The sequence below is a fragment of the Trichomonas vaginalis genome, chromosome V, assembly GCF_026262505.1.
Source record: "Trichomonas vaginalis G3 chromosome V, whole genome shotgun sequence".
Classification (NCBI taxonomy): Eukaryota; Parabasalia; order Trichomonadida; family Trichomonadidae; genus Trichomonas; species Trichomonas vaginalis.
The window spans coordinates 12,437,243-12,454,146 of record NC_067207.1 but is presented as its reverse complement, the minus strand read 5'-3'; the positions used below and the strand labels follow the sequence as shown (position 1 = coordinate 12,454,146).

Sequence of the window (16,904 nt, the reverse complement as noted above, 5' to 3'; positions counted from 1 at the left end):
ATGTTTCTTCTTTGATGTCTACCATGAGAATTTTCTATTAATAATAACGAAGACATATATGTGGTTTAAAATTAAAATAAAAATCATATTTTTTATTTTCTAATAAAATTATATTAACATTTGAATAAATGGGAATAAATACATGGTTGATATCTTAAATTGAGGTTGGATTTTGCATGTTACTGATATATCGCATTCATTATTAAAAGCGATTTTCGGAATTCCCTGAGCAATGAGAGTATTCCGTACTGATGATGGTGCGGAAAATCCACCACATTTCACAAGATTATAGCAGCCAGAGAAAACCTCTGATCCAAATGCTACATCGATTTTAGATGAAGCGAAGAATACGAAATTAAGATTAGGGCAATTTTTAAAAGCTTGATAATCAATTCGTTTTATCTTGCTTCCACTGAAGAAAACGCGCATAAGTTGGGGGCTTCCCATGAACGCATAGCTTCCAATGACTTCCATTTCAGATGGAACCATGAAATTTTTGATTTCACTATATGGAATAAATACAATGAGCTTTGTTTGTATGTAGTTCATTAATGCTCCATTATAAAATGAAAAGTTTGCTTCTGCTGGTGAAAGTTTAATTTCTTTAAGATTGAAGCATCCTGTGAAGCAACCGCCTTCAACGGTCTTAAGGTTGCAATTAGTTACCATATTGACTTCACTCAGTTGTTCGCAATTCTGGAATGAAAAACTTCCAATTGTTAGAAGAGTTTTTGGAATAGTAAAACCTTCTAATGATTTGCACCCATTGAAAGCAAAAAGACTTATTTGAAAGACGCCTTCTCTCAAATCTAAAGTTGTGAGAGAAGTACAATACTGACACATCATTTGAGAAATGTTGCAACTTATACTCAGATCCTGAATTTTGCTATTATTAAATGCACTTGTGCCAACATAATTCAATGAATTTGGAAGATTTGCAGTGGTAAGACCACTAGACATAAATGCTGAAATCCCTATGGAATTCAAAGAACTCAAGGAAGATAATCCAATATCTCCAAGATTTGTGCAATCTTGGAAAGCGTAATTTCCAATCTTCTCGATTGATTTTGGAAGAGTTATGTATTTAAGATTTTTAGAATTATAAAAACAGTAATCTGGAATTGTCGTTAACTTATTACCTTGAAAAGTAACATTCACGAGATTTTGGCAATTAGAGAATGCGCTATCTCCTATCAAGCTTAATCCAGGAGGCATTTCAATTGAAACAATTGTGGAGTAATCGAAAGCATTAGCTCTTATTTCCATATTTTCATTGTTCTCAAAGTAAACATTTTTCAACTTTTTTGACAAAAATGTATTTGATGCAATTGCAGTACAATCAGACCTAATAATAACATCATAATTAGTGTTAGAACCAAGATAAGTAAATACTGTCTGATTATTATCCCTATACATAACGAACTCATCAATGAAAAAGTTTGGATTTTGAGAGTCAATTTCAATGTTAGTTATCAAGTTAAAAACTCCATCACCAAGTGTCTGAAGACTTTCTGTAAGCGAAATATGTGTCAATGATCTGCATTTATAAAATGCTGAGTTTCCAATTTCTGTTAAATTTGGCGGCAATTCGATATTTTTCAATTCGAAACAATCATAAAAAGCAGAATCTTGAATGACTGTTATATTTTTTGTAAAATATACCGTTGTTAGATAACGACAACCTCTAAACATTGAACTTGCGACTAAAGTAATTTGTTTTGGAAAAGAAAATGTTATTATTGGATTACCTGAAAAGCACCATGAATATACATTAGTAATGTCATCATGCATAATTATTTCGCTAAGACTAGCACCTCGAGCTGCAGAAGAACTAATACGAGTAACAAAAGATGGGATAGTAAAAGAGCCTGTTTTCGTTGATGAAACAAAAAACAAAGTATTATTTTCAGCTCCAGAATAAATGATCTTTCCGTCTGTTTTATATGCTTGATTTCTCTCATCAATAGCTATTTCATTCAAAGGGCAACCTGCTAAACTCGATGGATCAAGTTTAGTGCATAACGAAGGGATGAAAAAGAAATCAAGATTAGAATTTGCGAAAACATCACTTTCTATTGTAGTTAGATTTGAATTACGACTAATGGTTATCCGTGTAAGCGCGCTATTTCCAAATGTCCTTCCTAGTTTGGATGAGCCATCAAGGGTTGTTACGCTGTCTGGTAACTCTATTTCAATTAAATTTGTTGTGTCTTGGAAACAAGCAGTTCCTATTCGAATTAAATTTGGAGGAAGTTTGATGGATGATAACTTGGCGCACTGATAGAAAACAGCTGCATTTAGAAATGTGAGTTCTGAGCAAGAACTCATATCAACAGATTCTAAAGCAGATTGTGCAAAACAATACTTGGATATACTTTTTAATAAACTTCCTTTTTCAAATGAAATGGATGTAATGGCATCCTTGCAACCATAAAACATACTAGACGTAATAATTTCATCACTGGATAGCGATGGAATAGTGGTGCATAATTTTGGGAATACATAATCACCAGATAATTCGCTAGTAACAAAGAGAAGTTTACTCCAATCATCACTGTATTTAACACCATGGTCGTGTTCTTGATAACATAGTAAAAATAAGAGAATTCTCCCTTAAAAAATCTGAACTTTACATGTTTCCCCCCGCAAATTCATGTTTATTTAAACTGGTACAAATTCTAATGAACATTAAACTAATAATGAGTTTTTCGGAGTGCAATCATTTCAAAATAACAACATTTCAATCAGAATGAAGATGAGTATGGACAAAGAGATCATTTTGGGGTAGAAAAACAGACTACATGTATGAATAATATAGTATAATATAATATTTATTAGATACAAACAAATATAATTAAATAAAAAATTATTATTGATGATTTCTAGCATTATGAATAGTTGTAGGCGATAAATTAAGCAACTGTTTTGGTGAGTCTCTTGCTATCAATGCAATTTTGATGAAACTGAAAGCAAAAGCAAAATATTGGCAAATTGAAGAAATACTTTGAGATGGGCCTTGTCTAACACTGTTCATAAATACAAAACCGATTATAAATATGATTATTGCCCATGTACATAACTTTGATAAAAGAGAATTTTTGATGCAAAAATATTGAGGCTTCAAATCGTAGATAATATAATGTATGGAGTTAAATATGAAAAATATTCTGAAAGCAGCATTGTGAATACTGTAATTTTCGCGAATTGAAACGCAAGAAAACACAAATAAACAAATTATTGGCCAAAAACCAAAACTAAATGTAACGAATAAGAGTAATTTGTGAATCAGCTGTAAATTTCCAATGTTTTGATGAATGGCAAGAATAATTGAAAATAGTCGACATGTTAAGACAATAATCAATAAAATGCACTCGATTCCCATTGTAACTGCAAATATTCTTGATTCAGGGAAATTTGAGACTGATAATGATATTGTAGGAAGATAATTAATATCCCAATGTTTGAAAGAATAATAAACAATCCAACAAGCTGTCACCGAAATGAATGGAAGTATTGTAGCAATATAGTATATGAACTTTATATTTAAAGTTGACGCATGAGGCACACCAAGTGCGTTTGGATTCATCTGCTACAATCTTAAAAAATGGCAAAATCTTCATGCAGAGTATATATTAATAAATAGGGCCAATGTGTTTTCAATGGAACTCGTATGATTTCAAAATTTAAAATTGCATATTAATTATTTCAAGAAAATTCAGTATAATCTGAGTCACATAAGGCTAACTCAACTGCACTCAGACGGATCTGATATGTACTTTCTCATGTTTTCTCATAAAATAAAAAATTATTAAAAAAATCGATAAAAAAAAGGAAAATTGTAATAAGAAGAAGGAAGGAAAATGTTATTTACGTACTGGGAAAGAACCTCTCGACTCTTTCTGGGCAATTCCTTTTTCGACTTTAATATGGCTGTTATTAGGCATATTAAGTGGTAATCTGGAATTACATGCTGCATCTGCTTCTTCTTCGTTTTCAAATTCAATATAAACTGTATTATGAGTAAAATATTTGCTTGTTACGTTGCCATAGCATCTAAAGGCAGCGACAACGTCATTTCCATTATATGTATTAGGTAAATTAATAATAGTAATGGTTTTTTCTGGATCGAAATTATCGTATCTTTTTGCGCTTTGAGAGATTCTTTTGAATTGGGGAACGATTTGCTGTGATTGGGCTGGTTGCTGAATTGGGGTAAAAGCAGGTGGCTGAGGCTGTTCAAATATTCCATATAAAACTTCATTTGTTTGGGATGTAAAAATATAGAAAATATCGCTATGAATAAGCCAAACAAGTCCATTTTTCTTGAGCATGAACTGCTGGAAAAACATTTTTGGACCTAAATTATTGAAAATTGAACCATATACTGAAACAACAAGGCTTTCGCCCGCAGAATATGTTACATATCTAAAAATTTTAACAATGCTTTCATTTGGTTTAAAAGGAATTAATTCATGTTGTAATAAGCAAATTTGAAAATTAGTTTTTGGTGGATCTCTCCTCAAAATTGCATGAGTATCGTAAAGTTTGGGTATAGCCGAAGGACATCTATATATCAATCTATAATAGGTGGCAACAAATTTCGCCCCAAGTTCTTCTTCGTTTTCCATTACTCCGACGACGATAAAAAAGTTTGAAGTCTTGATTTTTCTCAGGATTTTTTTGGCTCGTCATATATTCCATAATTCGTCGAAGATTTCAATGATATATCGATGCAAAACAATGTTTGGAGATGTTCTGCTGGTAAATTCTACTTCTTTTTCGAATCAAATTCTCTAAGTAGAGATGACTTATTAAATACTTTTGAAATTTTACTACAAAGAACAAAACTAATTGGTTTCTCACTTCATAACTGATTTTGGAACATGAAGTCGAATGTGATATTTTAAATTTAGATCGAATCTTAAAATATGAAAGCAAATGTATAAAGCATATTTTAAAAATCGTATTAGAGTTTTCGAAATAATAAAAAAAAACGTCTTACATGTCCAATCTTTGATCATCATCAACATCTGTATATGTGTAGCTGTATTCATAGTCATCGCCATCGATGAGAGCTGGGATGTTCTCATCATCGTATGCTTGGCCTTTCTGAATTCTGTTATTTCCAAGACCATCCTTGGCCTCGTGCTTCTTGAGAATTGGGTAGAAAACTGTAGCAGCAAGACGGTAGAAACCGAAAATAAGAATACCGAAGCAAGATGCTGGGAACCAACCGACAGAAACTCTGCAGAGTGGTTCGTTCAATGTCATTTCAATGAACAATGGAGCTGAGTTTGTAAGGGCCATCAAGAAAACCCAGAAGAGACCCTTCCAAAGTTTTCTAAAGCAGCAAACGCAAACCATCATTAAGAAGTGAGCGTATATGAAGCCAACTGGTAAGCCGAGACCAAATACTGCAATTAATGATTCTGCAATGTTCTTGGAAAGGTTGATTAAGGATAATAATCCAATAAGGGATGAAATGACAATTGTAGCGATTGTTGTTGTAGTGGTTGCTGGAATAAGTTGTGTATCTAGAAGGGCGATGCAAAATAGCATTGTTTCGCCTGCAACTAAGGATACCATTCTTAATGCAAGAAGGGCACGAAGTCCACTGCCATCGTTTGGAGCAACTGATTCACTTAAGCCCCAGAAGAATGCGTAAATGCCGAGAATGAAAAAATGAGCTTTCCACATAATCGCACCGCGAGTTGGTCGTTGATTTTCCCATTTAGTAGGCCATTCTTTAAATGAACTGTTGAATAATACGAAGAAGAAGCAAACGATTAAACCGAGGATCAATGCAATTACGCTTAAAATTGACGGTCCCTGTCCAATTGTTTCGTACAGACAGCCTGAATTTTCTATGATATGAGCGAGCCTGCAATATCGATAATTATAACGTTCGCATAAGTATCCAAGCTTAGTAGACATTTTGAAGCACTTTTTGAGAAGGGAAAAAAAAGAAGCTTTATCTAATCATTAATGATGGCTAAATAGATGAAAACACATGGACATATAATAATATTTGCGATTTTCATATTCTTTGAAAGGCTCAAAAAAAAATTTCTTTCATTTTATTCCGTTACGATAGAAAATTTACAAAAAATTCATCAACATGAACTCTAAATAATTTTAATGAGTGGATTTTTTCATATCTCAATTCGAAGTTTTTGAATGGATAAACTGAGATTTTATTTTTCATCAGATGTTTTCCATATTACCAGAGCATTTACAAGTTCGTTGGGATGTTTGGACTATGTACCTTATAATACCCTTGTGGCGGTATAATAGCTTTTTTTAGAAATAGATTTACTCAATAAATTCATGCAAACATTAGAGTTTGTATTATGTTCATCATATGAAATATTTATCATTCTAGTTTCTTTACTTGTTAATCATATATTTTCTTGAATTGCTAAGAAATTTCCATTATGAAATTTCTATCTATATTTAATGCAAGAATCCTGAAGTCATTAAGTTGCAATTCAAGAATATGTAAACCTCATAAACGGAGATTCGATTACAAGTATTAAATGCTAATTTCGCTTGTGAAAATAACAAAGTATGCATGTATTTTAGAGAATAATGCTTGGAAAAATAGATGTAGATCTTAATAGCATGTAGAAATTGAAGAAAAAAATCATTTCAATAACAAAATATCACGTGATATTGTTCATGAGCGCAATTAAGTTCAAATACAATGGTATATAAAATTGTAATGTGTGTGTTAAATGTTGTGCTTGTTTTCCTAGAATTTGATAGAATATCATTGATGAAACAAAAATTTTGGAATTTAAAAATGAATGTTATTTAAAGAAAAGGTGTTTTTATCTCTATAATCATAAAAAGACAAAGGAGAACTTAAAGTTCTGGTATAACTCCAGCATATGATAATTTTCTCTTCATATTCTCTGTTTCTTCGTCATAAGAATTGCTCTCTTCCTCTGTGGCAGCTGTGTCTTTGGCTTCTGTTGACTTTCTGAAAACAATTGAACCAAAAATAATTGAAAGAATCTGAATTCCGAGGAAGAAAAGGAATGCATAACCCAAAGTCAATCCAGATTCAAGATAAGGCCAAATTAAGACGACCAGAGTTCCCAATCCCCAGTTTTCTGCACCAGAAATTGACATGGCTGTAGCACGAAGTTCAACTCTGAAGATATTTGAAGCTGTAGCGAATGGAATTGGTCCTGTTCCAATACCGTATGATAATTGTTCTAAGAAAAGTCCAATCATGAAGACCCAAGATGGTAAAGCGCACTTTTGATGCAAACAAAGTAAGAGGAAAGCGATTAACTGACCCGAAGCTGATGTAATCCAGCATGCTATTGTACCAAGTTTATCAACAACAACTGCGGAAATGCAAGTAGCGATTAATTGGACAATATTTGTTAAAATGCCAACAACACTTGTGGATATGTTAATTTTGGCATTAGTAATGATGATCTGCATGTTAGACATAACAGCATTAATACCTGAAAACTGTAAAAAGAACATGCATAAGAAGGCAATTAATAATTCCTTCTTATATTTGCAAACTTGACCAATAGATACTTTAATTGCTTTGTTTTCTTGCTCGGGTATGAACAAAATTCCGCAAGCTATGATCACTGATGGGAAGCAGCAAATTATTGAGGTATATCTCCAGCTAATTAAAGCGCCTAAGATAGTTACGGTGAGGAAGCCAATTGCAAAGCCAATTTGGTTCATAAATCCGAATAAATTCTTTTTGCCAGCTGGGGCAACTTCTGCAATGAAAGATGGGGTGATTGTTGAGTACAAACCGATAGTCATACCCGTTAGACCTCTAAAAACGAATACCATTGGCTTATTTTGTGATAAACCAAGTACAATCCATACTATAATTCCGTAGATGGCCACGCAAAAGCCAGTCCATCTCTTGCCAAAACGATTTACAAATGGTGTAATGAATATAGAGCCAATCATTGCGCACAAATATCCAACCACATTAAACATTGTGGACTCTGTTTTTGTTAAGCCAAATCTATCTGTAATTGGAGTAAGAGTAAAGGAAGAATATACTAAGCCCAAACCCATATTGATGCCGCCCATCATAAGGATAAAACCACAGACATAGGGGTTGCTGATTTTAGGAAGTTTCACCATATTATTGATTTAAAAGATTTCAAATTGTGAGAACCCGTTCAATTTTGATCCCAATTTTGAGAAGACTCATGGTCAGACTTGTATAAATTTTTTTCTCCTAATTCAATTAATGAGGTTAATGAATATTGTAGAGCAATAAGCCGTGAAGGAAGAAAATTGATTTCATCGTTTATATCGTGTTCTGGATGTAATAAATTTAATCATCGTTTCGGAAAAAGCTTTAAAAGCCCTACGCCCAACATATGAAATCCGCAAAGGTATTTCTTATGTCATTCTATGGGAATTAGGGTTTTTACAGCTCTCTTTGAATAAAAATCTCGAAGTTGTCAATTATATTTATGCCCGTTCCTATTGAAAAATTGAGAAAAATTCTATACGATACACGGAAATATTTTAAACAAAGTTATTCGAGCAACATTTCTTGATCGAAGGGTAATATATGCATTAACAACTGAGATATTAAATTTCTTAAAAAGAATACGAGATTTATGGTTTTGCCTCAATAATTTTGGGTAAATTACATCATTGTATAAATTACGTATCCATTACATAAGTTAGCAGCAGTTATTATTGAATGTTGAATCTGAACCATGATCAAAAATTCATTTTGTTCTGATATCGATGAATGGATATCTATAAAGATGAGATTCTGACATCACGATCAACAAACTTATTTGCAGATTATGAAAGCAATGAAAGTCTTCAAAAATTAACAGATGAATTCATTATTCAAGACTTGATCGATCAATTTAACACATCCGAAACTGAAATTCTACCACAATTACTAAACTTACGCGATGCAATTAACAGTAATCGTATCTTAAACTGTTCACTTTTCGAAGAAAATCAAAATTTAGAATTGTTGAAGCATATTTTACTTACATCAATCAATATCAGTTATAAAGAGATCATTTCTGATATATTATTTGTTTGTTTCAAGAAGATTTCACCCGAAAAACTCAATTTATTCAACGATATAGAGTTTTTTAAGTATTTATATGATAATTGTGATCAAAGACATGATTATGCATTTAAACTATTAGGTATCATTGTGACTTTGTCCCAAGATGCCAGAGATTTTTTGTTTTCGGATTGCAGCATTGAAACTCTCTTACAAAGCTATTCTATGAAGCAAGATTCATTAGATAATCTTTTATGGCTGATATCATGCGCGTCTTATCTTGATACAGAACGCTATCCAATTTTGCTCAATTTTGCTTTAGAATGCATCAGTTCGAATCAAGAAATATCAATGATGCAAATGAGATACCTAACATACATACTTTATTGTGTTTGCAATAATGGCCATGCATCTGATGTATTTTCCCATTCTTTGTTCACCTTCGACCTGATTAGCAAAATATTTTCAATTAACGATATTAATTCGTCAAGGCAAATGCTTCGAGCAATGAATTTAATGATATACCAGACCCAAGGAACTTTCCAACTCCCAACAGATTTCATTTCATCATTATTACATCATTCAAATCCGAACATTTTGAACGAAATCTTCGAGTTTATTAGGTATTCTACCGTATTGAATGCTGATTCTGCACAAGTAATGGTAAATGAAGGAATAATGGATACTTTTTCTGATATTTTCCAAAATGGATCAACATCACAGAAGAATATAGCACTTCCTGCTATGGAATCTATTGTTGCCAATATTGGAAGACCGAATTATCTCCAAGTTCTACCTCACTTGATGCAATTCTTGGATACTGATGATGAGGAGCATTGTTCAATTGCTCTGAGATTGTTTTATAGATTTTTCAATGCTTGTGACGATGATGAAATTCTCAAAGATTCAAAACAGCATTTTCAAGAGGAAGGCGGTATGGATTTGCTTAATGAACTTCTTGAAAATGATAATCTGTATGATCTTGTCGACTCTATTATTGATCTTTTTAATGATGAAAATCAAGTTTAAAAAAAAGCGCAATTCAGAAGTATTATAAGAACATATAGTTCATATTTTGAAACAATTGAAGAAAAAATATAATTATCGCATTTTTATTTTTTCATATTTTGTATTAAGAGAAATTAGAGTTAGATTTGATGTTATTTGTTAGTTTATTAAAAAAATAAATATATTTGTATTAGACTCGAATAACAAAAATATATTTCTCAATAATATTTTTCACGATCATCCATGATTTCAATTCAAATGGATGTATAGAATGCCAAATGTGCATAATTACGATGTGCAGTTATAAAACTTATCTCTTTCATAAAATACAAAGTAGTATATGAGAGCGGGTTGTGTGACTTTTTTTGTAAACGTAAGAATTCATACAATATTGAACGATTTTGTATCATTTTTTTGACATATGAAGTAAAAAATGTATGATTCTTACGGTTTTTATTCTTACGTTTTAGAATAAATCAAGATTTAAAAATGTTCAAAATTGTAAGACATTTACACTCAACCCATACATAAAAAATATATTTTATCTTTTATAAAAGAAGCTATATATATATAGATGATGTCAGATATTCCACAATTAATTAAAACAAGTGTTTAAATCATGAATGGAATCAATGGAGTCATAATCAAAGACCTCATAAACGAGTAAAAGAAACTTTAAAAACTAATGATTATTTGAATTTATGAAATCAATTATTTGATTCATTCTTTCTTCAATCTCTTCTATTCTTTTTGTAAAATCATCTATTTTCATTAATGAGGTGATTCTTGATTGAGGAATAGATTTCAAACTAACCACCCCCTTTATTTTTGAAATTTTGAATCCATCAACTTTAAACATTTTATTCAATTTACACGTTGTCAATTCTTCAAATAATTTTTTATTATTAGCATAATAGTCATTAAATTCTTCGACAGATGAAAAAATTTTTGTTTCAGTAATTGGTTTGACAACGTTTATTTTTTGTTGAACATTTTCACTTTCATTTATTTCATCCTCCTCTGTTTCATTTATTTTTAAAATCGGTTTCATTTATCATTAAATAAAAATTAGAATATAAGTGATAAAATATATTTTTTAATTAATATTAAATCAGAAATGGCGGCAGGATTCTTTAAAAAATTATGGGATGGAATTAAGAAAGCTGTGGGTTGGGTTTATAAAAAGGTTATTAAACCTGTTGCAAACTTTTTGGCACCAGTAGCGAAAACGGCAGGAACTATCATAGGTGGGGTATTAGGTACAAAAGCAGGTAATCCAGCGATGGGAGCACAAGCAGGTAACGCAATTGGTGGAATAGCTGAAGGAATACTTAATAAAATAGGAGGTAAATAGTGGAAAAATAAATAAATATTATTTTTATCTTAGTATCGGTTGTAGTCTTTGATAAACTTTTTCTCCTTTATTTAAAATTTCTCTTATTGGGGCAGCTTTTGGTGTTATTGATTCAGCTACGTCACTAATTGCTTCTTTATTCTTAAATATCCAATTTGCTCCCTTCTTCATTGTTTCCCAAACTTTACTCGCTCCTCGTTTTACTTTATCCCACAGTTTCTTAAATATACCTGCAGCCATAATTAATTATTTCATTAAAATTAAAAATTCATTTTCATCTTTTAATTTTGAATTTTTATTTATTAATAAATGACGACTAACTATTTAGTGCCAAACACTAAACCAATTAATGGAAATGTGTTTCATTCATTCGAAAAGATAAATGAAATATTCGCAAAGAATGATGGTAGAAGATATTATAGAGAACTTGAAAGTTCATGCTATGACTCTGATGCTCCATATTTTGATGATAAACAAACTCATTTAAGAATTACAAATCCGGCTCATGATGTGAACCAATTAGGTGACACATATATTAAACGCAAAGTTAAAGCAACTCTAGTTTCAAATAAAGCTTTCACATGTGATGCCGCTTTTAAATGCATGCGTTTATTCGTTGGTTACAAATCATCAAATCAAAGCTTTAAACAATTAGAAGTAGAAACCGAAAGAGGTGATGCCGGTTATCTTCAGATGGATTGCGCCCGTGAATCTTTCGCATTTGCAACATATAAACCAAAATCAGAAAGGAAAGTTAAAAAGTTTGTTCATTCGTTATATAATAATGTTCAAAAATATGATAACTCAGTATGTGGTAAATATATTGACCCTTCAGAAGTTTTCAAGAAAGCAAATGAAGAAGTTGATATCACTTTTGATATGATTATTCCGGTAAATGATTTGTTAGCATTTCAGGCGTTCGATGATTATCCTAAATCATTTGGTGATATCATTCTTAAATATTATGTTTTCAGGGATACTCTAGTATTTTGTCAGGTTGACCCGTTAAGAGTTGCTGATTTACAAAATTACGTTTATGAAAAGATAACTGATGAAAATTATGAAAAGATTATGAATCATGTTTATAAATATGATCGCAAATTCCAACAAATCGGACTTCCTGCCAAATTAATTACAAGCTTAGCCGCTACAACTGCTGAGGCAACAGTTGATGACGTTATTATTTCATGCACAAAGATGGAAGTTTTAGAGGATAAATGCATTACACCAGGATACGGTTTAATTGAAGAATCAGTTAAAGCAATACCACGTTTATTCAGTAAGGAAGATCCATTCATGATTCCAGCTCAACATATTGACGTTCGTTCACTAAATGGAGGTTGCATCACTCCTGAAGGTATTAGCTCAGATTTCTCATACGCTCTTCATAATGTTACAGATGTTGTGTTAACATTTCCGAAGAATGCAATGCAAAGAACAGTTTTAGAAAATCCAATGCTTCGAGGTCTTCAGGTCACTGTAGATTCCAGAAACTTCCCCGATCAAGCGATGACCACAGTGGGTGACATATTCTTTACACGTATGCTTCAAGCTTCTGATTTAGATGGAGTGAATGAATGCACAGAAGAATACGAGGACTCATTAACTAGACCACTGAATGCAGATGATGGCACGCCATTAGCTAGAACATGGAAAGACCAAACTTCATTCTTATGCACTATTCCAGTTCAACGTGATGGAGCGGGTATATTCTTTGATGGATTAGAAACTTTCAACTCACAAGTTACAGTACAAGTGAAAGCTTATCCAATCATTCAGGGTGAAAATGACACTTACTGTTCAAAGGTGACAAATCCTCCTCAGGTTTGGTTTACTAGGACTACATATTGGACATGGACACCGGACGAAGGTTTGAAATATCATCCAACAGGTACACCACCACAGTATAGAAGTTCATATGATGAAATATTGATGAATAGAAATGTTTAAAATTATAAATTTATTTTTGATTAAATGGATTTAAATTCATACACTCCTTATGAAGAATTAGCAGGAGTATATAATACATACGTAGATGATATGATTAATGAAGCATTGAGTGATAATAGAAATGCTCTATCTAAGGAAAAATTAATGAAAATTCCATATTCTGAATGTTACTTAAATTCAATCACTGCAGCAATTGGTAAACAGAATAAAGGTAAAACATTAACGATATTAAAACAAATTATCATTATTGCTAACACTTCCCCCTATTCACATGTGTTAATTTATATCAACCGTTCAGGTTCACCTTCAGATGATACATTTGAATCTTTAAAGCATTTAATCAAAATTCCAATTATTTATTTATCACAAGAAGAAGCAGAAGATTATTTAAAAAACTTTTTAATGTATAAAGATTATATAATACAATCAAGAAGCAAGGATTAGAGGATAAAATTATTGATAAACAACGGAATGAATTATTTGAAACACTTTCTATTTCAAATTTTGATAGAGAATTTTTGCATTCACTCATTTTTCTAGATGATGCAGTGAAATCAAAACTAATAACAAATGAGAAATCATATTTTAATCAGTTATTAACTCAATGTCGACACATTCAGTGTTCATTCTTTATGGCTGTTCAATATTTCAAAGCATTAAGCACAAACATTAAATCAAATCTATCAACACTTTTCATTTTCAGCGGGTTTATTCGTCAACAGTTGAACGTTATGCTTTATCAAGTGAATTTACCAATGAGCATTAATGAACTTTACACACAATATCAGCAATTAGGTGAACATGGGAAAATAATAGTTGATTTAAATAAAGGGGGTGTTAAATTTGATTAACTTTTTATAATTAATTTTTATTTTTTATTTATAATTAAACATGACAGAAATAGCAAATCTTTTACGGGTTCCATTAAAACAAGGGACAAACAAAAGGGGTGCATATAATAGAACTATGAAAGTTCCTGATGGAATGAAAGAATTAGTTCATATTGTTGCTGGTCTTCAAAAAGATGTTAAACAAATGAGAAATGTTTTAACATTACCAGAAGCTCAAGCATATGCCAAACGTCATGGTTCAAATTGGGAAGCACACGAAGCAGACATTACGGGTCCAAATGGAAAACCTGATGGTATAAATGAAGTTTTCGTTACTGATGGTCAAGGTAATATTAAAGTCATAAATGGTTATAAATTAACTGTATCTGATTATCCTAAACGTAAAGCATATAATGAACATTATCCTATGCAATTTGATGAAAATGGAAAAGCTGTTAAACAATACATTGGAGAAGGTGAAAATGGTCCAATTAATTCATACCGTCATAATCCATATTCTTATTTCAATGAAGAATTAAATGCTATTGAAGAGGGACCGGATGGATTACCACGATATTCTAACCAGTTTGATGGTCAATATGCAAATATTAGACCTGAAATTTCAGCTAAGAAATTCTTTAAAGTTGCTTTATTTGATCCAGTTTTCGCAAATGTTAAAGATGAACTTAAACAGCAATTCCAACCAATTATAGTAGCAAGAATTGCATCAGGTGCTTTATCTCAAGCATTCAAAGATTTAATTAAGAAACCATTATATCAGCAACGAGGTTTAACTTATGATTTAGTTAAGGAATCAGATAAAAGAAAATTTGAGAAATCAGTTGATTATAAGAATGCAATTAATGAATATATTCGGTCTATTAATTTCGATGAAACAGCTAAAAATCAACTTCATGAACAAATACAGGGAATAATAGATTCAAAAGTTCCAGCAAAATAAAAGTTTAAATATATTTTTTTTATTCGATTATAAATGAGAAGACGTTTCACTAGTCAAAAGAACACTAACGCAAAAGCAGAGATTACGGTTGGTTATAACGTAAATGATGATAAATCACGAATTATTCAAAATGTTAAAGTTAATGTTAGCCCTGAATTAACAAGGTCAGCAACTCAACCAAATTTATTAACTCGTGACTTACCGAAGAATGAGGAGAATGAAGAAAACCATGAGAATGGAGACCCAATCATTTTATCTGAACCCGGTAAAGAACCCGTTGAAATTCCCACTTATCCAACATACCCAGCACCTCTTTCATCAAACATCGAGAACCCATATAAAATAGACATTAATTTTGAATTAATGAAAATTTACCGTGATATAATAATTAATAATTATGATTCAATAATAAATTTAATTGACCAATCCGGTTTAATTATTTTACCTTATGAATCATTAATTCACATTATCGCCATTCTTTGTGATGTTCAAGATTCAGACGTTAAGATTCAATTTTTCATAGATGATGAGGTTTCATGCTGCGGAATAGTTGCAAAAATAAATCCTATAAAGGATATTAGCACAATTAAGATATCAAAGAATGGACAACAACTGAACTTCATTTAACATATAATGATATTTATAATAAAATAGTTGATGAATATAAAATATCACTTGAAAAATTCTTTGTTAAGGCTATTTAATATTCAAGCATTAACATTAACGAATAATAATCCTTTGAATCATAATCAATAATAATTGACCTTTCACCAGTTTCTATCGTTTGTTTTATTTCTTTTTGTTCCCCACTATCTGGATCAGTCATTGTAATTGTTTTTGTTATAGTATCAGCTTTATCTTTAACTTCAATCTTTTTTCCATCGGGATATTTAAACCAAAATTCCAAAAATTCGATATTGTCAATCTGTTCATATTTTAATCTATCAATTGCATTTTTAATTCCATCTGAAAATCTTATGAAATGGTCATTATATGGGTTTGATTGAACTAAATTTGAATGAAGTGAAATATAACCCGTTGATGAATATGACATCGACTCATATTTTCTGAAAACACTAAAATTTATAACATGAATGAATTTCTTATTCGTTGAATTTATGAATTCTTGAGATAATCTTATCCTAGTTTTATTTATCACTGGAAAATAACGCTTTACCATATTTTTAATCGTAATAAAAAATGTCAATTATCAATATTATTTCGAATAATAGTTGTGAATTAAATTTAACAGTTAGCGGAATTTATAATGTTACTCTCGTTTCTGTGAGTGGTAAATTTAATCCCATTCTTTTAGACCCTTCAGATTATATATCATTTATTAAAGATGACCATGAAAAAACGTATGATATGTATATAAATAATGTGATAACGAAATGGGATATTAACATGATTTTAAGTTATTTAAATGAATCATTTATCGTATGGTATGAAGAAAATTTTAAATCAAAACCTGATAAACTTTTTGAACTTGATGAAATAAATAACCTTATTAAATTCCCGCTGAAAATTAAATTTTGTACTCCTCATTTTCGTTCATTGTTGGGGATATTAAATTTTGAAAAAGATGTTGGGGATGTTTTGTATTCTGACACTGGTTCCAATTTCATTTTAATCAAATGTGATAAAGTTAATACCCCAATGAGATTTTCACATCAAACATTAGACCCTAACTCTTACCCATCAATACAAAACATTTTATCCATCAACTTAAACACATTTTCTTTATCATATCCGTTTCAATTATCCGGG

General features: G+C 31.1%; 9 protein-coding genes across 9 annotated transcripts, besides 1 other annotated feature; 4 read left to right on the top strand and 5 right to left on the bottom strand.

Moving 5' to 3' along the window:
• Positions 1-108: 108 nt before the first annotated feature.
• Positions 109-2,609, bottom strand: TVAGG3_0323690 (surface antigen family; the record flags this gene model as incomplete). Its single annotated transcript, XM_001581679.1, has 1 exon — positions 109-2,439. One exon carries the CDS (start codon positions 2,437-2,439, stop codon positions 109-111), a length of 2,331 nt encoding a protein of 776 aa, XP_001581729.1.
• Positions 2,610-3,841: 1,232 nt separating this feature from the next.
• On the bottom strand, positions 3,842-4,638 carry TVAGG3_0323680 (RNA-binding domain, RBD family-containing protein; the record flags this gene model as incomplete). Its single annotated transcript, XM_001581680.1, has 1 exon — positions 3,864-4,628. The coding sequence occupies one exon, from the start codon at positions 4,626-4,628 to the stop codon at positions 3,864-3,866; it is 765 nt and encodes a 254-aa protein (XP_001581730.1).
• Positions 4,639-4,947: 309 nt separating this feature from the next.
• TVAGG3_0323670 (uncharacterized protein) lies at positions 4,948-5,941 on the bottom strand (the record flags this gene model as incomplete). The annotated part of the gene is made up of 1 exon (XM_001581681.1): positions 4,999-5,934. The coding sequence occupies one exon, from the start codon at positions 5,932-5,934 to the stop codon at positions 4,999-5,001; it is 936 nt and encodes a 311-aa protein (XP_001581731.1).
• Positions 5,942-6,600: 659 nt separating this feature from the next.
• TVAGG3_0323660 (major facilitator superfamily transporter) lies at positions 6,601-8,164 on the bottom strand (the record flags this gene model as incomplete). The annotated part of the gene is made up of 1 exon (XM_001581682.1): positions 6,865-8,076. The coding sequence occupies one exon, from the start codon at positions 8,074-8,076 to the stop codon at positions 6,865-6,867; it is 1,212 nt and encodes a 403-aa protein (XP_001581732.1).
• Positions 8,165-8,678: 514 nt separating this feature from the next.
• Positions 8,679-10,312, top strand: TVAGG3_0323650 (armadillo (ARM) repeat-containing protein family; the record flags this gene model as incomplete). Its single annotated transcript, XM_001581683.1, has 1 exon — positions 8,756-10,060. The coding sequence occupies one exon, from the start codon at positions 8,756-8,758 to the stop codon at positions 10,058-10,060; it is 1,305 nt and encodes a 434-aa protein (XP_001581733.1).
• An 844-nt stretch (positions 10,313-11,156) lies between these two features.
• On the top strand, positions 11,157-11,393 carry TVAGG3_0323640 (N-acetylmuramoyl-l-alanine amidase family; the record flags this gene model as incomplete). The annotated part of the gene is made up of 1 exon (XM_001581684.1): positions 11,157-11,393. The coding sequence occupies one exon, from the start codon at positions 11,157-11,159 to the stop codon at positions 11,391-11,393; it is 237 nt and encodes a 78-aa protein (XP_001581734.1).
• A 24-nt stretch (positions 11,394-11,417) lies between these two features.
• TVAGG3_0323630 (uncharacterized protein) lies at positions 11,418-11,633 on the bottom strand (the record flags this gene model as incomplete). The annotated part of the gene is made up of 1 exon (XM_001581685.1): positions 11,418-11,633. One exon carries the CDS (start codon positions 11,631-11,633, stop codon positions 11,418-11,420), a length of 216 nt encoding a protein of 71 aa, XP_001581735.1.
• A 69-nt stretch (positions 11,634-11,702) lies between these two features.
• Positions 11,703-12,211, top strand: TVAGG3_0323620 (uncharacterized protein; the record flags this gene model as incomplete). Its single annotated transcript, XM_051230236.1, has 1 exon — positions 11,703-12,211. A coding segment is annotated over one exon (509 nt), but the record flags the coding sequence as incomplete, so codon positions are not given.
• Positions 12,212-12,767: 556 nt separating this feature from the next.
• Positions 12,768-16,904: part of a mobile genetic element that runs on past the window's edge.
• TVAGG3_0323610 (uncharacterized protein) lies at positions 14,601-15,134 on the top strand (the record flags this gene model as incomplete). The annotated part of the gene is made up of 1 exon (XM_051230235.1): positions 14,601-15,134. One exon carries the CDS (start codon positions 14,601-14,603, stop codon positions 15,132-15,134), a length of 534 nt encoding a protein of 177 aa, XP_051099965.1.